Source organism: Aethalodelphis obliquidens, unplaced genomic scaffold, assembly GCF_003676395.1.
Source record: "Aethalodelphis obliquidens isolate GAN/ISIS:26980383/991018 unplaced genomic scaffold, ASM367639v1 scaffold4, whole genome shotgun sequence".
NCBI lineage: Eukaryota > Metazoa > Chordata > Mammalia > Artiodactyla > Delphinidae > Aethalodelphis > Aethalodelphis obliquidens.
The window spans coordinates 76,179,174-76,206,022 of record NW_020837948.1 but is presented as its reverse complement, the minus strand read 5'-3'; the positions used below and the strand labels follow the sequence as shown (position 1 = coordinate 76,206,022).

The window sequence follows — 26,849 nt, the reverse complement described above, 5'->3', positions numbered from 1 at the left end:
AGAAATCTATAAAAATACGTCACTAAAAACAAACTGCTGTGGAATTAGACTTAGGTAAGATGACTCTAAAGAATTGCGAGGAAAAGGAGAAGATGGCTCCCCAAGTGTCTTTAACTATGGCTTTACTTTAAAGAAACAGGAGCTGAAAATCGTAGGTAATGGCTGTGTTGCACGCAAGAAATATGATACAGAACTCTAATTAGTGGCCACACACTCAGAGAAAAGACCTTGGCCCAGTATCAAAAGATGAGGACCATCTGTATGTTTTAAGTTAAAATAAATTATTTAGGGTATGTATACATTTTACTTTTTAATGCCAAGACACTTTAACCAATTCTAACTGTTCAACTATCAGTTCAGATCAGGCCAGATACAGGGGCTTCTCACTGTACATTTCAAATCGCACTTTTTATTCCGTCTGAATCAAAAACCTTCTCAGAGAGGAAGTCATTAACACCCATTTCAGTCTGAGTGAAGAGTGCTACATAAAATCATATCCACTGTCAGCATCAATATTAGAGTCTATCACCTCAAATTCTCTTGTGAAAGAAAGTAGAGTATAAATAAATAAAATTAAAATAGTCAAATCCATACTCACACACATCCACACCCCTGCAGTCTCCTGTGGAAACAGTCTTATCTGTGAAAGCAAATTATAGTTAAAACTGGATACCTCCTTATTAAATACAGTATCCTTAAAAAATAATAAACATTGAGGGTTTGGATCAAGATGGTGCAGTAAGAGGTTGTAGAGTTCATCTCCCCCCATGAACACATCAAAAATATACCTACATGTGGCACAATTCTTACTGAAAACTAACCAGAAACTGACAGAAGGACTCTGTACAACTAAGGCTGTAAGAATGATATACACGTAATTGGGTAGAAAAGGAAGGAAAGCAATTGGGTTGGGGCCTGTGCCTCTGGGAGGGAACTCAGAGGAAAAAAAGATTACCTGCCCTGGGGAGTGAGCCATATTGGGTGCCCCAGTCCTGGGGTCCTATGCAGGGGAGACAAGTCCACTTGGCTTTTTGAGGACCACTGAGACTAACAGAAGGGCTGTGCGAAGCCTAAACTCCACTCCTGAGAAACGTGTGCAGGCTGGCTTGCCCCTGGGGCAGGGCAGAGAGAAGTCTGCTCTAGGATGCTGGCTTTCCCACAACTACCTTGCTGTGAGCCCCAGGTCAAGCTGAGCCAACTCTGGCCCCGATCGCTCCATGTCACAGTGTGGCACTGAATCTGGGATGGCCAACACTGGAGAAAAGACTCAACCTTGTTATGCAGAGGCATCTGGGTCTGGGGTGGACCCTGGGTGGTGTGGCAGTGGTCATTGTTGGCACTTACTCGAGCAGTGTCTCAGAAGCCGCCTAGATATCTGATGGCCACTCCACCACAGCTCACTCCCCTATACAGGGCTGAGAGTCCATGTGGGCCCCACCTGCAATCCCACAACAGGGCCTGGACAGCGGAGGCTGGGGGGAGTGGTTGGCTGTGAGGAACACAGGGAACTTGTACCTGAGGCTGCATCTGAGCAGAGCTGCCAGCGCCTGCATAGGCAGTGCATCAGACTTCTGCCTGCAGCTGACGTGAGTCAAGGGCCCATACGGGCTCCACTTGCTTCAGTACTCCCCTCCTCTGTGGCAAAGGTCCCAGTGTGGGGAGAAGGAAAATACATACGCTTAAAGGAAACAGAACCAGCTTGAGTGTGAAACTCAGGGCTTCTGTTACAGCAACCTGGGATCAAACCCCGGCCCTGTAGGGTGATGATGGCCACTGAGCAGAGGGGAAGTCTTGCCTCACACCTGGCACCAACTCTAGCCCCTCTGTCTCTAGTTTCACCCCGTACCAAGGTGACAGCTGCCAGCACACCCTGAGGAAACACATGACTTGCCTCCATGTCAAATCCAGCTCTCCCATCAAAGGCACTGGGCACATGTAATTGGCATAGAGATGCTCCCACATAAGAACACCCCTTCAAGAATGCAGTAGGTAACTGTTTCATCTAAATTCATAGAGACAGAGAAAGTTATGCAAAATGAAAAGGCAGAGGAACTACTCAATTGATAGAGCAAGAGAGAACCCCTGAAAAAAAAAAAAAAACAGAAATAAACAATTTACCAGATAAAGAATTCAAAGCATTGGTAATAAAAAATGTTAACTGAATTAGGGAAAAGAATTGATGTATACAGTGAACACTTTAACAAAGAACTATAAAATATAAACAAGACCCATTCAGAAATGAAGAATTAAGTAGCTGAAATAAAAAACACAATAGAAGGAATGAACAGTAGACTGATACAGAAGAACACATAAATGATCTGGAAGACAGAATAATGGAAATCACCCAATTAGAACAGCAAAAAGAAACACAAATTTTAAAATATGAAAGCAATTTAAGAGATCTCTGGGATAACATTAAGCATATCAACATTTGCATTAGAGGGATCACAGAAGAAGAAGAGAGAGAATGGGATCAAAAATGTAACTGAGGAAATTATGGCTGAAAACTTCCCAAACCTCAAGAAAGAAAAAGATACCCACCTACAGGAAGCAGAAAGGGTCCCAAACAAGATGAATCCAAACAAACCCACACCAAGGCATACCATAATTAAAATAGAAAAATTTAAAGACAGAGAATTCTAAAAGCAGCAAGAGAAAAAGAGTCATTTACAAGGGAACCCCCATAAGGGTATCAGTTGATTTCTCTGTAGAAACTTTGTAGGTCAGAAGGGAGTGGTATGGTATATTCAAAGTGCTGAAAGGGAAAAACTTGCAACTTAGGATATTCTACCCAGCAAGATTATCATTTACAACACAAGGAGAGATAAAGAACTTCTCAGACAACAAACAAACAAACAAACAGACCAAAAAACCAAAAAACTAAGAGTTCATCAATACTAACCTTCCCTAAAAGAAATGTTAAAGGGTCTTCTCTAAGTGGAAAAGAAGGAAGAATATAGGAAAGGGAAAATTCCACTAGGAAAGGCAAATATATAGTAAGGACTGAGGATCAACCATTTAAGCCAGTAAGAAGACTAAAAGACAAAAAATTGTAAAAGTAACTATAACTACAACACACAGTTAAGAGATATGCATGAAGATGTGAAATATGACATCAAATGTACAAAATGTCAGGGAGGGGAATAAAAATGTAGATCTTCTAAAATGTGTTTGAACTTAAATGACTGCCAGTTTAAAACAAGTAGATAGGGGCTTCCCTGGTGGCGCAGTGGTTGAGAATCTGCCTGCTAACGCAGGGGACACAGGTTCGAGCCCTGGTCTGGGAGGATCCCACATGCCACGGGGCAACTAGGCCCGTGAGCCACAACTACTGAGCCTGCGCGTCTGGAGCCTGTGCTCTGCAACAAGAGAGGCCGCGATAGTGAAGAGGCCCGCGCACCGCGATGAAGAGTGGCCCCCACTTGCCACAACTAGAGAAAGCCCTCGCACAGAAACGAAGACCCAACACAGCCAAAAATAAATATAAAAATATATAAATAAATAAAAGATTACTATTAAAAAAAAAAAACAAAAAACAAGTAGATATAGTTATAGGTCAACATATATAAACCCACAATAATCACAAATCAAAAACTTACAATAGATACACAGAAACTAAAAAGAAAGGAACACAAGCATACTACTAGAGAAATTATCAAACCACAAAGGAAGAAACAAAAAGAAGAAATGAACAGAGATGAACTAAAAAAACAACTGGAAAACAAGTAATAAAATGGCAATAAGTACATACTTATCAATAATTACTTTAAATGTCAATAGACTAAATGCCACAATCAAAAGACATAGGCTGGTTATTTGGATTAAAAAACATGACTCTTCAATATGCTGCCTACAAGAGATTAACTTGTGTGGCTAAAGACCCACACAAACTGAAAGTGAGGGGATGGAAAATGATACTTCATGCCAATGGAAATGACAAGAAAGTGGGGTTAGCAATACTCATATCAGACAAAATAGACTTTAAAACAAAGGCTATAACAAAAGATAAAGGAGGGCATAAAGAGGTCAATATAAGAACAGGATATTATACTCATGAATATATATGCACCCAATACAAGAGCACCTAAATACATAAAGCAAATACAAACAGACATAAAGGAAGAAATTGACAATAATAAAATAATAGTGGGGAACTTTAACACCTCATTTACCTTGATGGAAAGAATATCCAGACAGAAAATCAAAAAGGCAAGAGTGGTTTTAAATGACACAATAGAGCAGTTGGACTTAATAGATATCTACAGGATATTACATTTCAAAACAGCAGAATACACATTCTTTTCAAGTGTACATGGAACGTTCTCCAGAATAGATCACATGCTAGGTCACAAAACAAGTCCCAATAAATTGAAGAGGACAGAAATTATATCAAGCATCTTTTTCTGACCACAATGGCATGAAACTGGAAATCAATTACAGAAAGAAAAATGAAAAAATAACAAACATGTGGAGACTAAACAACACACTACTAAAATACCAATGGGTCAATGAAGAAATCAAAGTGTAAGTCAGAAAATACCTTGAAACAAATGAAGTGAAAACACAATACTTCAAAATCTATGGGATGCTGTAAAAGCAGTTCTAAGACTGAAGTTTATAGTGATGTAGGCCTTACTAAAGAAACAAAAAAAAATCTCAAATAAGCAACCTAACCTATCAACTAAAGGAATTTAAAAAAAGAACAAACGAAGCCCAAAGTCAGCAGAAGGAAGGAAATAATAAAGATCAGAGAGGAAACACATAAAATAGAAATCAGAGAACAATAGAAATGGCAAAGAAACCAAGAGCTGTTTTTTTGAAAACCTAAATAAAATTGATAAACATTTAGCCAGGCTCACCAAGAAGAGAGAGGATCCAAATAAACCAAATAAGAAATGAAAGAGAAGAAAAAACAACTGATATCACAGAGATACAAAAAATCATAATAAAATACTGTGAACAGTTATATGTCAATGATTGGACAACCTAGAAGACAAATTTCTAGAAACATACAACCTGCCAAGACTTAATCAGGAAGAAACAGTTTGAGCAGACCAATCACTAGTAATGAAATTGAATTTGTTTAAAAAAAAAAAATCCAGCAAACAAAAGTCCAGGACCAAATAGCTTCACAGGGGAATTCTACCAGACATATAAAGAACTAATACCTATCCTTCTCAAACTGTTCCAAATATTGAAGAGGACAGAACACTTACAGATTCATTCTATGAGGCCACCATTACCCTGATACCAAAACAAGACAAACATTACAAAAAGGAAAATTACAGGCCAATATCTTTGATGAATATAGATGCAAAAATCCTCAACAAAATATTAGCAAAGTGAATCCAACAATATGTAAAAATGATCATATATCATCATCAAGTTGGATTTATTCCAGGGATCCAAGAATAGTTCAGTATTCACAAATCACTTGATATGATACACCACATTAGCAAAAGGAAGGATAAAAATCACACAACCATCTCAAAAGAAGCAGAAAAAACATTTGACAAAATTCAACATCCAGTCATGATAAAAACTCTCATCAAAGTGGGTAGAGGAGGGACACATCTCAACATAATAAAGGCCATTTATGACAAACCCACAGTTAACATTACACTCAATGATGAAAAGCTGAAAGCCTTTTGTCTAAGTTCAGGAACAAGACAAGGATGCCCATTCTTGCCACTTCCATTTAACATAGTATTGGAAGTCCTAGTCACAGCAATCAGACAAGAAAAAGAAATAAAAGTCATCCAAATTAGAAGAGAAGAGGTAAAACTGTCACTATCTGCAGATGCCATACTTTATATAGAAAACCCAAAAGTCTCCACCCCCAAACTATTAGAACCAATAAATGAATTCAGCAAAGTCGCAGGATACAAGATTAATACACAGATATCTGTTGCTTTTCTATACACTAATAATGAACTACCTGAGAAAGTTAAAAAAAAAATCCTGATTAAAGTCACATCAAAAAGAATACCTAACACTACCAAACGTAAAATAGATAGCTAGTGGGAAGCAGCCACATAGCACAGGGAGATCAGCTCGGTGCTTTGTGACCACCTAGAGGGGTGGGATAGGGAGGGTGGGAGGGAGGGAGATACAAGAGGGAAGGGGTATGTGGACATGTGTATATGTATAACTGATTCACTTTGTTAAAAAGCAGAAACTAACACACCATTGTAAAGCAATTATACTCTAATAAAGATGTTTAAAAAAAAAGAATACCTAGGAATAAACTTAACCAAGGAGGTGAGAAGCCTATACTCTGAAAACTATAAAACACTGATGAAGGAAATCAAAGGTGGTACGAAGAACTGGAAAGATATCCCATGCTCTTGGATAGGAAGAATTAATATTGTTAAAATGGCCATATTACCCAAAGCAATCTACAGGTTTAACGCAACCCTTATCAAAATACCCATGACATTTTTCACATAACTAGAACAAATAATTCTAAAATTATATGAAACCATAAAAGGCCCATAATTTCCAAACTAATCTTGAGAAAAAAGAACAAAGCTGGAGGTATCAGACTATACTACAAAGCTTCAGTAGTCAAAACAGTAAGGTACTGGCACAAAAAACAGACACACAAATCAATGGAATATGATAGAAAACCCTGAAATAAACCCACGCACCTATGCTCAATTAATCTATGACAAAGGAGGCAAGAATATACAATGGAGAAAAGACAATCTCTTGAAAAAGTGGTGCTGGGAAAACTGGACAGCTACATGTAAAACAATGAGATTGGAACATTTCCTCACATCATATATAAAAGTAAACTCAAAATGGATTAAAGATTTAAGTGTGAGACCAGAAGATATAAAACGCCTGGAAGAAAACATAGGTAGAACACTCTTTGACAGAAATTGTAGCAATATTCTTTTGGATCTGTCTCCTAAGGCAAAAGAAATAAAAGCAAAAATAAACAAATAGGGCCTAATTAAACTTAAAAGCTTTTGCACAGCAAGGGAAACCATGGACACAATGAAAAGACAACACTATGGAATGGGAGAAAATATTTGCAAGTGATATTACCAATGAGAAGTTGATATCTAAAATATATAAATAGCTCACACAACTCAATATCAAAAAAATCCAACTTGATTAATAAATGGATGGAAGACCTGAACAGACATTTCTCCAAAGAAGACATATAGATGGCCAACAGGCACATGAAAAGCTGCTCAACATTGCTAATTATCAGGAAAATGCAAATCAAAACAACAATGAAATATCACCTCACACTGGTGATGGCTATCATCAAAAAGAACACACATAACAAATGTTGGTGAAGATGTGGAGAAAATACCATTGTTATTTATTCAAATACCATTGTTATTTAAGCTCTACCACAAAGTAGAACCCCTGTACACTGCTGGTAGGAATGTAAATTGGTGCAGCCACTACAGAAAGCAGCATGGAGGTTCCCAAAAAACTAAAAATAGAACTACCATATGACACACCAATTCCACTACTGCACATATATCTGGAAAAAATGAAAACACCAATTCGAAAAGATACATGCACCCCAATGTTCACAGCACCACTGTTTACAATTCCCAATATATGGAAGCAACCCAAGTGTCCATTACAAGACGGATGAATAAAGATGCGGTACACATGTATAATGGAATATTATTCAGCCAGAAAAAGGAATGAAATTCTTCCATTTACAGCAGTGTGGAAGGACCTAGAGAATATTATGCTTAGTGAAATAAGTCAGAAAAAGAAAATACTATATGATATCACTAATATGTGAAATCTAAAAAATAATACAATTGAATGCATGTAGCAAAACAGAAACACACTCACAGATACAGAAAACAAACTAGTGGTTATCAGTGGGGAGAGGGAAGTGGGGAGTGGCACGTCACAGGTATGGGATTAAGAAATACAAGCTACTGGGCTTCCCTGGTGGTGCAGTGGTTGAGAGTCCGCCTGCTGATGTAGGGGACACAGGTTCGTGCCCTGGTCTGGGAGCATCCCACATGCCGCGGAGCGGCTGGGCCCGTGAGCCATGGCCGCTGAGCCTGCGCGTCCGGAGCCTGTGCTCCACAACGGGAGAGGCCACAACAGTGAGAGGCCCGCGTACCGCAAAAAAAAAAAAAAAAAAAAAAAGTTAAAGTTGTTCTTTAAGAAACATTACATTATTTTGAATGCACTTGTAAAATATTTTCTAAATAGAACGTATTCCCATTTTGTAGAGTCAGAAGCAGAAACAGAATTATACAGCATACCCATCAGGAAAATTTCCCTGACCTTCCTTCTCTTAGCCACATCCTAGACTACTATATCACACACTTACAGTTTTCTAGGGAATAGGCAATATTAGTGTTTCTTCACAATAGTCCTATTTTACCTTGAAATTATTATCTGTTTCTTTCTACCCTTATCACATGGATGTTTCCATCAGTTAGATGGCAATTCTATCATAGTATTTAAAAACAAAAATCATACAATGCCAATGTCTGACAAATGATGGCTTGTGCTGACTATTTTTCACTAGGAGGTAAGTGTCAATGATAAAATAATATAAAATGATGCATGTAAATGGCTTTTACCTCTCTGTGTCCACTAATTTATTCTTAGTGAATGAATTACCTGATACCTTGTCTTCATCACATTTAACATAAGGGGATCTAGACTTCAGAGTCCTCCAAATAGGGTTTGTAAATTTTAGGTGCCTGTTTATGACATCTAGTCTTTCACACCAAAAGAAGAGACGATGTGACTCCAGAGGAATAAGGATGTGAGAAATAAATTCTTGCCTATTTGACCCCAGCTTCTCATCCAGACATACAGCACATGTAACCTGCATACTTCTTAGTAAGTTAAATGCAGCACATGGTTTGCGTAAAACACATGGGCAAGTTGAATTCTCTTGCAGCTGCTGAAACATTTGAATTCTGACTTTTTATATGAAGTCACAGACACCAAGTATGTAGTCACCTGGTCACAGGTGGACCTGCATTTTGGTGCTTTTAGAAGGGATAACCTGACTTGATAAACTGTAAAGATGTCTGGTGTCTGGTATGACCTAAGGATGGCAAGGCTTGGATCAGTAACTAAAAGCATTGTGTTCTGGAAATGGAGTTTGCCCGGTTCTGACATGACTACTGACCCTGTAAATCACCAAGACGTAGGATAGTTCCTACACGACCTGGGGAGAAAGAAGGAAATGGGACAGATAAACATGTACCACATAATGGGTGGAAGTTTTCAACACAAGATGGAAATGAAAGTGAATTAACTGTTCTCTCTCTCTATTTAGGATATTAAACCAAGGACTTATTTAAAGCACTGAAAGACAAAATTTATTAACTAGCACTCATGAAATAATTGAAAAGAATTCCCCAAATAAGCAAATCACTCTATCCTTACAGGCAAGGCTTTGGATTGGCTTGCATAACTATCTTTGACGGCTTTTATGTTTTTATGAAACACTATAAATTAGACTATTTTAGTTTAAGAAATTCATTCGTGCTGCATCATAGATGTTGAAAAATCTTACTGCATCTGCACAAAGCATAAAAAGCTCTCTGGAAAATCATGAACCCTTGCACACCCAATATTCCCCTCCTCATTTCCCCCCACCCCCAGAATCCTTCCCATCTGCCAGCTGGGTTTCATTTTAAGAATTTCACACTGAATATAAAGTGCTATTTTGACCATTTGGCTCCAGAAATGTGAATTTATAGTCTATTCAGATCGTACACAAGTGACTGACAGAGAGGGGATTAACCAACTGGATGCGATGACGCCGCTGCCTCTTCCTTCAGGTTACTTTAAGTTTCCAGGAAAGGATGGCCATCCTAACACAGTTTCATTGAGACTAGCAAGAAGTACAGTCCTTGAGGAGGTCTTACTTTTCACTTCACTACTTAGTGGCCACTGGACCTTGGAACTCTTTTCCCTATGTTCCTGTACCTTCCACATTCCACGTACTTCCCCACATGTAAACAAGAACACTACAGCTTGCTTTCTTAGACATCCTTTGTAACAATGTTCATCTACTGACTCATAACACATATCTGTAATTCCTGGTCGTCAGGTTTAAGAGTAAAATTCTGGGAAAGTATGTGTGTGTATTTGATTTTCTTGGGTAAAGGCTAGCAATGACTAACAACTTAAACATGGGCAAGACTCTCTGGGCGTAGTTCAGAGATTGTTTGAAAGTCTTGGGCATCTAGAAATGTTTCAAATACCATTGTTATTTAAGCTCTACCACAAAGTAGTCTTTTTTTTTTTTTTTTTTAATAGTTATCCACCTTGTTTCAGACTTATGATCCTCAACTATTATCACAGGCATAAAAGTGATGTTATAAGTATATATTCAGATTTGCTAAATCTTTCTTTTTCTTTTAAATTTTTAAATTTATTTTTTTATACAGCAGGTTCTTATTAGTCATCAATTTTACACACATCAGTGTATACATGTCAATCCCAATCGCCCTAAATCTTTCTTTTTGCAATTTTAGGGTGGTGCTGTTCCTAGGACTCTGTATGGACACTAAGTAATACTATAAAGCAGATTACTTCTCTGTTTAACAAAAGCTCAAGGAAAGGATATTCAAGCGCTGAATTTTGAGAAGAGTGTGTAGAAAGAATTTAGATCTGATACTGCGATGCTGGAGCCAGTCTCAAAATTAATGAGCACATCTAAACTTGTATTATACAAACACACACAAGCTGACATCAGGGGAAAGTCAACATCATTGGGAAAGTACAAGCTTATCACATCCTATCAAGTTTGGTCCTGTTTAGAGTAGGAAAGGTTCATTTGAAGGTGGGGTCCTTAGCTTCTAAATTATTCTAGAGAGTAATAGAGAGAATAATGCCTCCCCTCCCTTCCCCCCGCAAAAAACAAGCAAACAAGTACTCCATAGAGACTCAATTATAATTAGGGGAAATTTTCTCCTACTTGCCAGCACAATAAATATGACTCCATTTAAAAAAATCACCAATATTATACATTTAAGTTTTAGACACATTATATGAACGGTTAAGAAAGTTATTGGAGCATAGAGAAAAGTATGGAAGAAGCCACAGCAAACTGATAACACTGGATAATACACTGGGGAGTCACGGAGAGTAAAGATTATTAACTTTTTCTTAATATATCTCTTGAATTATTGGACTTGAAACAATAAAGCCCCTACAGTTCTTATACTTAAAAAAATAATAATAAAATAAAAACATACATATGAACAAATCACAGAGCAGAAAAGGCATTTTTTAAAAGAAAATAAAAATACGCCTATATGCAGAAACACATACAGGAAGGTAACCTGGTCTACAGTAGAGGCTCAGAAAACACGTGTCGTACGAATGTGAAGAAAACAATACCGATGATAAAAATTCTCCTCGTATGATAGTTTCTACTCACGTGACAAAAAGAAATATAGTTGCTTTTTCCTCCCTAAGAGGGTAGTTTTTAAATTTTTATATAATTTTTAAAAGCTACACTCCATTTACCGTTATTACAAAATATTGGCTATATTGCCTGTGCTGTACAATACATCCTTGAGCCCATCTTACACCCGATAGTTTGTACCTCCCACTCCCCTACCCCTATCTTGCCCCTCCCCTCTCTCTCCCCACTGCTAACCACTAGTTTGTTCTCTGAAATATAGCTGCTTTTTAACCATCACAGTTAAATATGGATTTTTATCATATCAAAGCATTTTGGGAATTTAAATTTTAAATCAATGACAATTTATTTAAATTATAAGAGTTTGTCCACTTCTGGAAAGTGGGTGACCTTCTAGGGAGTCAAAAAACACCACTCAGGACTCTTACCTTTCACAACTGAAAATCTGACACCCTCTCACCAGGCTGCAAAGTTCATATGTGGATTTTCCACAATCAGTAGTACCAGTGCTTCATGTCCCGGACAAGAAATAAAACTTCCTACTTCCTGTTCTTCATCAGATCCCCTTTACAGAGAAGTAATATTTAGAGAAGATCATCTAAAGGGCCAGCCAATCCATCCTCCTCTACCGGATGTCTAATGCTATCTTTGAATGAAGTTCAAGCAGAGCCTGCTGAAGGCTATAAAATCACTCCACTCCATGGAATTTTAATACTAGGGTCTTAACTTTAATGTCACCATAAGAAAGAGCCACAAAAAATTCAGGTCTACATTTACTAAAAAAAGGTTATCACAAATTACTCATTAAATCACTGTCTCCCATAGGAAAGTCTTTTAGAGTTGTGCTAGAACAGCTTTTATCTTCCCTGTGGAAGACACATCCTCCCTCTTTCCCAATAATGAGAAATATGTCACAGATCATGATTCCCCCACCTTTTTGTTTTTCAGAAACTCAGAGCACTAAATATAAAATCCAACTTAAGCAGTAATTTGGCCCATACGATTGGCGTTATTATAGTTTCCTTTTTGTTGTCCTTATCTTCTATTTCATTTTTTAATTATTATTATTTTCATGTGAGTCCCTTTAAGTTCTTTGAAGACAGAAGTAGTGGACTATATACACAAATAAAAATAAAGTAACATTTCTGTCTGGAGTTGAATAACAACAGTCAATCAGTATCTCCTTTCTTAACAGAACATACCAAGCTTCATTGAAAGTCACCAGTCTTAAGTCATTCTTGCTGTTTTAGGGGCTTCTAGATAGCTAGTGGGAAGCAGCCACATAGCACAGGGAGATCAGCTCGGTGCTCTGTGACCACCTAGAGGGGTGGGATAGGGAGGGTGGGAGGGAGACGCAAGAGGGAGGAGATATGGGGACATATGTATATGTATAGCGGATTCACTTTGTTATACAGCAGAAACTAACACACCATTGTAAAGCAATTATACTCCAATAAAGACATTAAAAAAAAAAAAAGTACCTGTCAACACTATCATCATGGAGTACAGACTCCAATTTTATCAGAATTGTCTCAGTATAAGAAACCTCAACAGAAGTTAATTCATTTTAAGATGGATTTTATGAATCACGGTAAGAAGAAATTCTTCAGCAGATCAGATCCCTTACAGAGAAATCCAAGGAATTGTTCCATTGTTTTACTGTATAAAACAAATGATGCTTAACATATCATTTTTCAGGTTTTGTTCTCTTGCTTTTCAGGTAGTGCTTACGTAGAGTTTTCCCCCCTGTGGTATTTTTTGGGGGTGTTGGAACTTTAACTGTACTGTCAACTTTTTATTATCATCTAGGTCAGAGATCAGATGTCATCTGGCATTTCTAATGTCACAGGATCGAACCCAATAACATCCTCCAAAATAATCTTTCAGGATGAAAGAGAGAGAAGTCTAAAAGCAGCAAAGATGAGGTATCTTTAGCCATGGTACTTTAGCCAAACTCTTTGAGATAAATAAAATCAATATGCCTTTATTCCTCCTTTTTCACCTTCCTTTTTAATAATTCTTTTCAGCAATCCTAGGAACCCCATCTCTATATATCTTATTATATGTCAAGTACTCTTTCAAGATTTAAAAAATTATGCTAGCTTATCAACCCTCACGTCAACCCATTGAGGGAGTTACTATTATTATTCCCTTTTGCAAAGCCAGGACACTGAGGCTTGGAGAAGTTAAGTCATGTGTCCAGGCTGTGAGGGCAGGACCTGAAGGTGGTGGTCTGTCCCTAGAGCCTGTGCACAGGACTGTGCTTCCTGTCAGCATGGTGCACACTGAGAGCACACCACCACCAAAGATGTGGGTCTCCGCCAAAGACCAGAGATTAATAAAAGGAAATGAAATCCAACAGTATGTAACTCCAGGCACCTATAATAGGGCTGATATAAGATCTGGTTGCAGTACCTCTTGAAGTCCCTTAAAAATCAGTCCACATTGACAGCTACTCCTTGAAAGCATTCTAAGTAGAACAAAGCATTTCTGACCATAGAGTTCTTTTCAATACCTTTATATTTCTTCACTACCATCTTCACAGTTCCCACTCCTTCAAAGGGCAGCACTGAATGCATTGACAGATAAACACATTGAACCAGTAAAAGTTTATTGGTGGCGTCCTATATACCATGGGGTCCCCAAGAGGTCAAAGATTAGTACAGTGTTGCGGACTCTCTATGATCCGGATCCGACTTATTCATTCATTCATTCAATAGATATTCACTAGAGACCTACAATGTGCCAGATACTGTTCTAGAAACTAAAGATGCAGTAGTGAACAAAACAGAAAAATTCCAAATGTCTAGTTGCTTACATTCTAGTAGAAAGAGACTGACAGTAAATGTGATAAATCAGTAAAATACTAAATAGTATGTTAGACTATGGTATTATATAAAGTACTAGAAAGATGAAGCAGGGAAGATATATGGAAGGTCTACAAGCCAAAATAGGCTGGTCATCCCTCACTACTCAAAAGTTCCCACGTCCCTAACTTTCTAGCCAAACTGGGTTTAGCCACTCCCTAAATATATCTTGCCCTTCCCATCAATGAGCTCTTTGCTCAAGGTATTTCTCCTAGAAGGCCTTCTGCCCTGTCTCCATGTGGGTGGTAGTTTAGTATAATAGTTAATTAGACAGGAGTCAGCACCACCTATGTTTAAATCTCCGCTTTAACACTTACCAGATGTTGGACTTTGCATAAATTTTTTAACTGTTCTAGGCCTTAATTTTCTTATTTAGAAAACGGGTGTAATAATAATTGCAATAATATTGACCTCACAGGGTTCATTGCAAGGCTCAAATGAATAGGCTATATATAACATTTAGAAGAGTGCCTGGCACTATTCCACGACCAGTACCGCCACTACTAAAATTCTGCTTTTAATCGTGCTTCAGACCCAGCTCCAAAGCCACTTTTTCAGTCCCTAACCATAAGAACTGAAGGAGAGATTTTCCTTTTCTGAGGTCCTATAGTCCCTTGGTTTTATCATTCCAGTGGTATTTGCCCTGTATCATTGCAAACATTCACACTATCTTGAAGTGTGCTTATTTATATATGTAATTATAAACAACCTCCCACCCACCCCCCTCCCCCCCATGAAGTCACAGCCCCTGAGGGTTTAGACTGAACATAAACTTTTCTTCTTTCTCCTTATCTCCTTCTCTTCCCTTCTGTTGAGTGTTTTAATTGGTTCATTATTGGTAAGACAAGGAAATGGGAGAGAAATTAGAACACACACACACACACACACACACATTATTTATAGTTCTATAGTAGTTCATTGAATTTAAATCCACCTACATTCTTGATCTCCTTCTCTGAGCAAAGCTTGTATGGGATGCAAACAAGGGAGAACACAGTCCCTGTCCTCCCAGGCTTCACAAGAAAAATACCTTTAACTAAACGACCTGAGCCCCAATTCTTCTTGAATCTAAGTCTCAAAGTGCTTGCTGTTTCTCCAGATATATCATATATTAATTTTCATTCTTATTTTGTCTGAGAAGTATTCCATTTGTATATATATACCACAGATCCTTTACCCATTCATCCTGACAGCTCCTACTTTTACGACCCAATCAAAAAGAAATCCCTATTCCAGCTGCCTCGCTATTCATTGATTTTAGTTGTAAGAGTGGAAAAACTAAAAGGGAGAAATTTAAAAAATGCACCCCTGTCACATTCACTCTTTTTCTTTAGAATGATGTTGATCCAGGAATAACAGTCTTAATCAGGATGTCATATATTTTGAATTTCGAGTAAGAAAGGTAAATCCCTTTATTCTCAAGTTGGCTTTTGACCTGCCAAGTGACTCTATGTGGCTCACCTATTTCTTCCCAATTTGGTGTCTCCTATTCCAAAGGAGAAATTCTAAAACTTACTCATAAAACATTCAGAACAGATTTAATTGAGAGAATACCTTAAACTTTACTGCAGTGTATCCAGGTGCAGAGTCAAAATGCAATAAAGAAAAATAGAAAATTAGGCTCTAGAACACAAAGTATTATTTTTTTCAGAAAGTTTTTACTATCACAGAAGTAGGTGATACATCTTTTAAGGCTCTGTACTAAGCTTGCCCAGCAAATGCACGGCTAACTGGAATATTCTAATAGAACAATCAAGGTACAGGGAATCTCCTTTCAGACCAGGAAAAGGCTAGCTGATCGGTAAAGACCCAACATAATTTCTACCAAGGCGGCTAACATCACAAGGGGACACAAGACACTACACCGAACAAATTAAGTCCTGATGGGTCATTTAGGAAACTCACACATCCCAACACATGATGTCTTACCATTTCATTTTGCTCTGCATTTCAAAGAGATGATTTACCTCTAACCCAAACCTCTGATATTCAGGAATCACCTATTCATATTTATATGAAGGCAACCACTACAAAAGAAATCCACAAAGCTCCAGTTTGCTCTGGAATCAATATCCTAGGGGAAGACAACAGTTTTCACTTTCTTTTCTTTCTGGGGAACAAAAGCATCAGATAGGAAAATCTGTCCCTTCGGAAAAGGATCGGCCATTCGTTCTGTAGAAGGCCCCTGAAAGTAAGCAGATAAGGGAAAGGGGATATCTGGACTTGCCTGAGAAAAGCCTTTTAGGTCCAATGTAGCAACTTATTTGAGAGCTGCAACTCATTAAGTGTGGCTCTGATATCACTTCAGATATGAAGATTAGTGGAACATACCAATAGATTGAATCATCAAACAATTCTCTTAGGAATTTGAACATAGCCAATTTGATGGAGAAGGACTCCAAAGGCCCAAGCCTGTATGGGATCCTGGTAGAGATAAGATACAGACACCTTTCAGACAAGGGCTTTATTCTTCAGAAATGGAAGCTCAAACTGAGAACTTTCCAACAACATTATCATCAGTGTTTATTAGGAGTCTATACACACTCTGTGGGCATTAACCAAACACATAAAATCTGAAGTCTGCCTTCACACAGCACACAAATGAAGAAAGTAACCCCGCCCCCACCTCCTATTCCAGCGAACAGATCTCTTTTTTTTTTAAATGCTACTAGTTTATATCCTCAAATCCTTATTGATCCAGAAAATAGTGCTCTTCAGGTTCCTGGCTTGAGAAGAGCAGCTATATTGAACCTTTTCTGATACTCAGGAGAAGCTGCTGGATATCTTCTTTGCATTACCTCTAGAAGGAATTCACATTGCTCTAATCCCTCATTTATCAAACTCCTTCACCAGAGGAGTGAAGGGGGACCTTTTGCTTCTTATTTTATGAGTCTGCCAGGAGTGAACTGGCAATCAAAACTGAAGCTAAATTCCTCAAAATGCTTTTGGTAAAAAGACATAAGACAGCATTGTGCTTACAGATATTGCGTATTCTAAGCTATCAATCTTCAATGGAGACTGCAAAGAGGCTCTGAATTTCCCATTCTTAGAAATCACATGGCATATTCAATAAGAACATATGGCCATGAGATAGCTGAGGCTTCGATTTGTACCACAGCCAAGAACACTAGACACCCAAGTATATAATAACTACTGATGAATTAAGGAATAATGCAGAGAATTTGCCGAGAGAAGGAAAAGACAGACAGAGTTGGAAAAATGTAGACATTTTAAAGGTATCTGGCAATGGGTAATATCAAAAATATTTACATAAATGTGATAATGAGAGTGATTTAGATTAGGGGGGCATGGAGTGAAGAGGCTTCTCAAACTCAGCAGAATTTCAGTAATTTTCAAAGATGATAGCAAGGCTTTTAAAGACAGAAGCAGGGGATTGCATACTAATAAATATGAAGCTCTTGAAATCTGGTTCAAAAGCAACAGCAGCAACACGGGCCCATGACAAATGTTAAGCAAACGAAATCAGAGTCTGAATATCTGAAAAAATGTTAAGTATACGAAGCAGATGAAATTTTGAAATACAGTTTTCATTTGAGGAACTGATTGGAACCTACACATTGAAGGCTGAGAGGTGTAAATATGGTGAGATTGACAGTACGGGAAAAAAATGTATTCCTTTTGAAGGTCCTTTAAACTTTAACAGTATCAACAGAAATCTATAACCTAATTGTACAGTTAAGTTACTACAGGAGATGTGCAATTGATTTTATATCTTCTGGGTTTTTATTGGGCTTCTCTTCCCCTCCCTTGGTTTTGTTCTCAACTGAGAAGGAACACTTTATCTTAAAAGCACCAGGTGTGAATGAACATTCGCTGGGCAACAGTACAAGGCATAATATACCCTTCAAACACCTCCTTATCAAGGCTTTTGTTATAGATCACCACCATTCTCTGTGAAAACAGGAACCATATTGCAAAGATCAGCAGTCTGCAGTTTTCTTTAACAACTTCAAGTACCAAATTGTAAGTCTAAGAGGTGTGTGCCAAAGGTCTTATGCAACATACTGAGTACTAAATAGCAAAAGCCGTCCTGTGATCACACTCCCTCAGCTTGGAAGGAATTCGGGAAGCCACTGAAATGAACGTGGAATGGTTTGAAGAACCTCTGAGTATTCACAATAGCATCTATTGAGGAAAACGAGAGAGGATGGGGGAAGAAAAGAAGGAAAGTTTCGAGTAGCACATGTGTGTGTACACTTTCTTTTTTTAAAATTGCAGTATAGGGCTTCCCTGGTGGCACAGTGGTTGAGAGTCCACCTGCCGATGCAGGGGACACGGGTTCGTGCCCCGGTCCGGGAGGATCCCACATGCTGCGGAGTGACTAGGCCAGTGAGCCATGGCCGCTGAGCCTGCGTGTCCGGAGCCTGTGCTCCGCAACGGGAGAGGCCACAACAGTGAGAGGCCCGCGTACCGCCCAAAAAAAAAAAAAAAAAAAAAAAAAAAAATTGCAGTACAGTTAATTTACGATGTTGTGTTAGTTTCAAATGTACAGCAAAGTGATTCAGTTTATCTATCTTTTTTCAGATTCTTTTCCATTATAGGTTATTACGAGATATTGAGTAGGTCCTTGTTGTTTATCTATTTCATATATAGTAGTGTGTATCTGTTAATCCCGAACTCCTAATTTTTCCTCCCTGACCCCCTTTTCCCTTTGGTAACCATAAGTTTGTTTTCTATGTCTGTGAGTCTACTTCTGGTTTCTAAATAAGTTCATTTGTATCATATTTTTAGATTCCACATATAAATGACATCAGATGATATTTGTCTTTCTCTGTCTGACTTACTTCACTTAGTATGATAATCTCTAGGTCCATCCATGTTGCTGCAAATGGCATTGTTTCATTCTTTTTTATGGTTGAGTAATATTCCATTGTGTATATATACCACATCTCCTTTATCCATTCATCCACTGATGGACATTGTGTGTACACTTTTAATAAACAGCTAGGATTTTCAGATCAAAGATCCGTGGCAGCTGGCATATTTCTGTGGAAGGACATTGGGGTGGGAGCAGAGGAGGTAAAGGGGGCTGACGTTTATAGAGGGCTTACTCTATGCCAGGCTGTGGAAACCATGCATTTGAATCATCCCACTTCTTTCTTTTTTTTTTATTTGAATTTTATTTTATTCCCACTTGTTTCTTATACCAACAGCCTTTGCTCCTCATATCAGCGCTCTGCCACTTGAACTAGAAAGACCACTGTTCGGCCACTTTTTAAATGTAGACTCTTGAACAAGCCACTTCATGTCTTTCATTTTTTTAAGTAGAGATAAACAACTGTCCTTGAAGAGTTCTGATACGGCTGGGGTACAAATACAGGTAAGTGACTGCCCAGAGTAGGTGCTCAAGAATGGCTACTTTTAAGAATGAAATTTGTAACTACTTACTAGAAACCTGGGATTTGAACCTGGGTCTTCTAAATATAAAAATTCTGTTCCTCAACACCCCCCACCCTTAGGAGTTTCTCAATTTGTTTTTTTCTCAAGCAGAAGAATTAAAAATATAAATTAGTTAAGTAAATAAATAAAAAATAAATAAAGTAAAATGCCAAAGCCCCAATCTTTCCTTTCTACAACTGCTTTCATAAATTGTTTTTTTTTTTTTGGCTATTTTACCAAAAATAGCCTAACTTGATAAACTTATTTTCCCCACATATTCAAAGCTAGAGTGCAGTTGTGGACATGATGAAAGGTTCTCACATTGTTTTTGTTCTTGGCTTCAAATTGGTATACATCTCTGGTTAGCTGGCTTTCAAAATTTATGTTTTTGTCATTTTATGCGGAAATGGCTCCCTGACGCAAGGTATGTGTTTCCATGAGTTTGTGCTAATTTGCATAGTCTCTGAGCAAAATGGCGAGGAGCATCGTGGTTGCTCCTTGGGTGTTCTTGGGATTAAAAAAAAAATGATAAGCTGATGACTCAGTATGTGCCAGGCACTGTGGTGAGTGTCTTAGATGACCAGTGGAAACCATTAACGCGAGATGATATCTGTCCTCCCCATCTTCTTCTGGTGTCAAAGGCTAGACCACACCCCACAGCCTCCACCATGCTGGGTGTGGCTGGTGAGTCCTGGGAGTAGGAGTACAGGGGATGTGCACCCCTTCCACCTCTGGAACAAACAAAACCTTTGTGATGCCCCTCTTTTCTGTGCATAATCCTTGCTCTTTTTCCACAAGACGTTTGAATAGCATGGGCCCCAAGGACCTAGAAGAGAGCAGCCTGGGATGGAAAGTATCAGGATCCTTGAATAAGTACATGGAGCAGAGTGCCCCCACTGACCCACACAGAACTGTGAGATGAGCGAGAAATAAGCTATAGTAAGAAGGCATTGAGACTGCAGACCTGATAGCAAGTTGTGCTATTTACTCCAACCAATACAGAAATATTACCTCATTTACTCTCACTACAGCTCTGTCAGCTAGTATTATTACCTGCATTTAAAACTCATAGGGGAACAGAGTTTCAGAGAGGTAAGCAACTTGTCCAAGGTCAAAGAGCTACCAGGTGATGAAACTGATGTGCAGCCCTAGGTCAGTGTAACTCTGGAACCTGTGTTCTTACCCAAGGTAGTCAACTGACTCCCTAATAGTGGTTATAACTATGTAAGCACAAACCCACTTTACGACAGTACCTGTTTTAACATTGAACTTATGTTCCGTAACAGAAGTGTTTTATTTTCCCATTAATTATAATTAAAGAGACTAGTAAAAGTTCACATGGACTAATTTTTGTAGGTGATTTCACTCAGGGAGCAACAGGTTAATGTATATAAAAGATTAAAAGCGGGAATGATGAAGTAAGGGGTAGTTCCCAGGAACAGTTTGAAAACCACTGTGTCACATCACACTGCTTCTTATATTGTGCTACTCAGGTTTCTTCTTCTTCTTCTTTAATAGCCAGTCAGTTCTAAAATTCATTTTTATGGACATATCAGTGCTACAGATTAAAAGTTAGTGCACACTTTTAGAGCAAGGAATTCCATCAGTACCTGATCATCAAACCACTTTTTTAAAAAAAATTATTTATTTTTGGCTGCGTTGGGTTTTCGTTTTTGCACACAGGCTTTCTCTAGTTGCGGTGAGCGGGGGCTACTCTTTGATGCGGTGCGCGGGCTTCTCATCGTGTTGGCTTCTCTGTTGCAGAGCATGGGCTCTAGGCACGTGGGCTTCAGTAGCTGTGGCACACGGGCTCAGTAGTTGTAGCTTGCAGGCTCTAGAGTGCAGGCTCAGGTAGTTGTGGCTCACGGGCTTAGTTGCTCCGTGGCATGTGGTATCTTCCCGGACCAGGGCTTGAACCCGTGTCCCATGAGTTGGCAGGCGGATTCTTAACCACTGTGCCACCAGGGAAGTCCCAAACCACTTCTTGTTTTACTTAACTTGTAAAGTAGACCCATTTGGTTTGTTGGTTAATTATGGATCCCCAGCAGCTGCCACTTTGTAACGAAGAAGATGAATTTTTCTGATGTGTCATTAGTTTGAGTTTTTGGCCTTGTCCACATTTCAGTTCTTACCTTCTTTAAGCCTTAAGTCTATATTTAGCTCTATATAGTTCAGTTCACATTTCCCGTCCCTTTGCCTGTGCTTAATTAACGGGGATGCAACACGGTCCAGAACCAGTCCCTGCCCTAGGACCAGGAGAAGAAGCTGATATTTCACCGTAAGATAATCACTGTGTTGTAGTAGTTCAGTTAGCTCCTGAATCTGTTTTATTTTTTTAGATGACAAGGACTATAATAACTTTGTGCAATCATTCTTGAAGTGTCGCTAACCTTCTGCGTAAATGATGCCTAGTGAAGGGGAACTATTTCAAATACTGAAGAAGGGTATTCTCCAATCAGAATGGACACTGGCAGTAGTGCTGGAGCACGTTTCTAGAGCCTCCCTCCTAAGCCAGGATCTGTCCCTTTGGCTGTGGGATGGTGGAGCAGCTCGGGTCACAGGGAGCGGCCAATGCAGGCAGATAAAACAGCGGGGCACTTACAGGCATGGGCCACTACTTCAATATTTTAACAACTCGTCTGTATGCAGTGATGCATACTGATATAACAGTGCCTTGACCTAGAGTAGGCGATGGAAACTCAGACTTGTGAATACCAACTCCATAGGAAAAGGACAGCCACTTCTCCACCTCTGCTGGCAACTGAGCCGTGTAGATCCCAAACCAGAAATACAAGAGAAAAACGACCGGTAAACTGTCTCTTCCCTTGACAACGTTCACTTTCCTTTATAAGCATTTCACGTAGAGCGGCACTCCATGAATGTTGCTGACTGACTGACATTTACTGAATGCCCGGTGTACACAGACAACGTTCTGAAAAACTTATAAAAAGAAAATACAAATGACGTATGTTAAACTGGCAGTGAAACTGGTAGTTATTTTGACGATCGAGAAAAAAGGCAGCCTTTTGGAGATGAGGATGCAATCACAACTACACCCTAATGAAGTCTTGCGAAGAGAGGTAACTTCCAATTTAGGATCCAACATGCTTTGCAGAGTGCTTCCCCCCCCCCACCCCCCACCCCTCCATCCATCATTCAAGTTCTGGTCTTCATCAGCTGCCATTGGTAAGGGTGAGACAGAATGAAATTCATATAACTCAGCACAAACAAATAACTACTCCCATGCCTGAAGAAAAATCCTATCATCTCCCCAGCTTGAAACACAAGTTTGTGTTTGTGATCTGATTTTGAAGACCATATAACTTTACATCTGCTTAAAATATGATGCAGCTGGTTCCGAGGGGTAGGCTGTCTCCTCCCCCCTCCCTTCGTAAAAGGCTACTTGGTAAAATGATCTTTGAGTGCTAAGGATGAATTATACATCCTGAAAGTTGTCAAATGCGCAAAGCTTTTTCAAGGAAGGGTGATTTACTTAAAGCAACTCATTTACTAGTAACCTCGACTGTTGGGCATATCTAAATAATAATCTTGCAATATCCAAAAATGTATCAAGTTTTATTGTTTAAACAATATTTTTTAAGAAGCTTTCTTTTTTTCCAGACTAGGTAAACATTATAAAATTGAAAAGACATATGAACGCTTACAACTAAAGCTTAAGATCCTCTTTGAAAGATACATGAATGAAAATTTTCAATTAGAAAGCAGGGCCTGAGAGATACATGAGACATGACTATGACTTCTCTTCCTGGTGTTAGATTATGACTTTCAGGAAAAGGAGGTAATAAAAGCGTGGGGAGAAAGGTATTTGTCTGACATTGTGTCAGGTTTCCTAAGGCCCACGAGCACCTTGAGAAGTAACAGCTGGGAGGAGCAGACGGAGGGCTTTAGCAGCCTTTGGAAAGTTGCCATTATGTCTCCTTAGCTTTCTTAAAAAGCCTTCATTTGGTATTTGTCTTTTACTTTTATTAGCTTAAAAAATTTTAGCAGATTGTCACACAAGCGACGTTATGGGAGATATTCACAATTTTGTTGATTACTTTTCAAGCCTTTCTTAGTGTTACTTTAATTATTCTAAACAGCATTTTAAAACTGTTTAGATGAATTGAAAATAAGATTCGTTCCAAAGAACTGATATGAAAAAGATACTCTTAGAGTCAGAATTTTAGAGCCAGAAGCGGACTTCCATATCATCTATTTCAACCCTCTCATTTTACAGATAAGGACACCAAGACCCCATTGGGTGAAATGACTAAACGCAAGGTCATCTTAAGAAGGTCCTGGACATGAACCAAACTTCTAACATTTAGTCTAATTTTCTTTCTACTAATGGCCAAATCCACACTGCTTGTCCTTTTCTCGTTCCCACTCAGAGGCTGCTCGCAGGGGCTGAGGGGCTGAGCTGCTCGCCCCTCATCCTGAGCACAGGACAGCAACCAAGCTGCCTCTGGCTAATGGCAACACCTGTGGGTGGCACAGGGCGCTGCAGTTTTCTCCCACCAAGTGCCTTTCTTTCTCCTTCGTGTACTTCCTCTCTTTCAATTCTTATCAAATTCAATGAAATTGTGAGCCCCAAATACCCAAATCAGTGTCCACGAATTTATGGAGAAAGTAAGCAATATATTCAAATCACGAAACTGTTCAGTTAAATGTATTAGACATGATAAAAATTTCATATCCCTCAAAAAGTGCTTATAGGGCTTCCCTGGTGGCACAGTGGTTGAGAGTCTGCCTGCCGATGCAGGGGACGTGGGCTCGTGCCCCGGTCCGGGAAGATCCCACATGCCGGGGAGCAGCTGGGCCCATGAGCCATGGCCGCTGGGCCTGCGCGTCCGGAGCCTGTGCTCAGCAACGGGAGAGGCCACAACAGTGAGAGGCCCGCGTACCGCAAAAAGAAAAAAAAAAAAAGTGCTTATAAGTGTCTTTTAGCATTTTTCACAAAAGTCTTCTACTGCCTTTAATAAAATCTGTGTCCTTTGAAGCATCAGTTTTCAAGTCTGTTTTTTAATTCTGAATTTTTAACTTACTCATTTGCCCTAAATTACAGATACTTTTTTTTTTTTCTTGGACATTTTGTTTCTCATGGTGCTTACTAACTCTGGGACAAAATGCAAGTCACTTAACCAGTTCCTGAGTGGAAAAGTGACGGTATTGAATCTTATAAACTTCAGCAAACATTGACCACACATGTACTATGACACACATCTAGGACCACACATGTAGGACCATGTTCTGCTCCTGAAAAATGAGCATAGATGAAGGACAAGGAACTTAGAGTCTTGGTAGTTGTGTTTGGAAACTCGAAATTAAAAGCATGTAACAAGGAGAGGATGCAGAACCAAGCACAGTGCGATGAAAACTAAGCATCGAGAGCCCCAAATCTGTGATTTGAACGAGGCAGCAACTCAAGGTGGCGTACGGAGTGGTGGCCCCTGGCCCCTCGAATTCTGGCTTTGCCTTTCCTAATTACGTGACCTTGAGTATGTCTCTTAACGTACATGAGCTTTAGTTTCTTCACCTCTGTGGTGACAATAACATCCCTTAGCCTTTAGGTTATCCTGTGGACAAGGTGAGAAGCTGCAAGGGAAGCATTTAGCTTAGTGCCGGGAGTGTAGGAGGCACTGCATAAATGTCAGCTTGTGTTATTCAGCTCTACCCTCGCGATGAGCGCAGAGACGGCCTGATGGTAACTCAAGTTCCTGGAGTCTCCGTGGAGGAGGCAGGGTTCAAGATGGGCCTTTGATTATGGGTCAGATTTGAACAGAGGCATCTGGATGCCAGAAAAGGCTCCAGGAGGTGGGGAGGGATGGATGGTTTCTTGAGTAGTTTAGACACTAAATAAGGGCAGTATTTTAGGATCAACACTTGGATTAATTTTTTTTTTTTTTAATTGCAGGGTAAAGGTAAGCATTTGGGTAGAAAATCATTGTCACTGTTCGGGCCATGATCTCTCTAGAAAGGAGACTCCTCAGATCTTTCTCTTCACTTTTAATTCTCTAAACCCCCTATAAAGTGTGAATTAAAATTCATCAAATCATTTCAGGTTAAGGAGAGGAAGAGGCTTTGCTAATAAATACCCTTTAGAAATATGAGGCGTAAATTGAGACTCGACTTTGAGGACTTTACAAACAAATACAGCCAGTTACCCAAATTCTACAAATTATCACTAGTATTCATTTATATAGTCTCTCTCTCTGTAAGTATGGACGTATTTACGGGCTACACTTGAAAAAAATAATCCCAAGGACCTTGTTATTCCAGGAGACGGCTGCCAGGATAACTGGTTCAAGAAGAACATCATATAAGGCTCAGCAAAGTTCATGCAAACTTTCTGCGCTATCTCTTCCCTCACCTCCAGATGTCTATACCACAGAAAACTCACTTCTGTAACCAAAGCCCGCTGCACATTCAGAATGAGATGACTTTCTACTGTAAAAATGGTGTCATCCAAAGCCCCACGATCACTGGGATGTCTGCTTTAAGACTAATGAACCTGCCAGTCTGTAGAGAGTCCATGTATTTACGCTTTAGCAAAAGCACTGTAATTTTGTTTCTGAAATTTCATTCTTTTCTTCCATAAACAGAAATACAGAATACCCAAGGAAGATCACCTTCAGAGTTTTTATGCAGGTAAAGGGAAACTGTTCTCTTCGCTTTACTCCTCAGGGTTACCTAATTCTTTGTTTAGATAAGCATTCCAGATGGGAGAGTAAGTTTTAAAAAATGAATATGTAACGATATGCAGACTGGTCAAATAGAAGGAAAGGGGGACAGAGGGAGGAAGTAAGGGTAAAATATTGTTGTTCCTTCCATGGAAGTGTTTTAAAACGAAATGTCTTGCCCTGAAAAGTCAAGAGGTTCAGAAAGTATTGGTGGTTGAAGTCATTTGAGAAAAGCACAACCAGAATGTGTATTTCTTTTATGGGTCAAACAAAAGTCAGCATAATTGTGAATGCCCTTTACGCTACTCAAAAATTGTTATAGGGCTTCCCTGGTGGCGCAGTGGTTGAGAGTCCGCCTGCCGATGCAGGGGACACGGGTTCGAGCCCCGGTCTGGGAAGATCCCACATGCCGCGGAGCGGCTGGGCCTGTGAGCCGTGGCCGCTGAGCCTGCGCGTCCGGAGCCTGTGCTCCGCAACGGGAGAGGCCACAACAGTGAGAGGCCCGCGTACCGC

The 26,849-nt window shown here is 39.3% G+C and overlaps 1 protein-coding gene across 3 annotated transcripts in view; it reads right to left on the bottom strand.

Annotated features, from left to right (window-relative positions):
- ARL15 (ARF like GTPase 15) overlaps positions 1-26,849 on the bottom strand; it is a 419,297-nt gene that overhangs the window by 21,495 nt on the left and 370,953 nt on the right. Inside the window, exon 7 of one of the 3 annotated variants that reach the window (XM_027101126.1) lies at positions 599-640. The exons of the other annotated variants lie outside the window; for them this stretch is intronic. Coding sequence (XP_026956927.1) covers positions 599-640 — 42 coding nt within the window. The remainder of the gene's footprint in view (positions 1-598; positions 641-26,849) is intronic. 3 annotated transcript variants of the gene reach the window in all.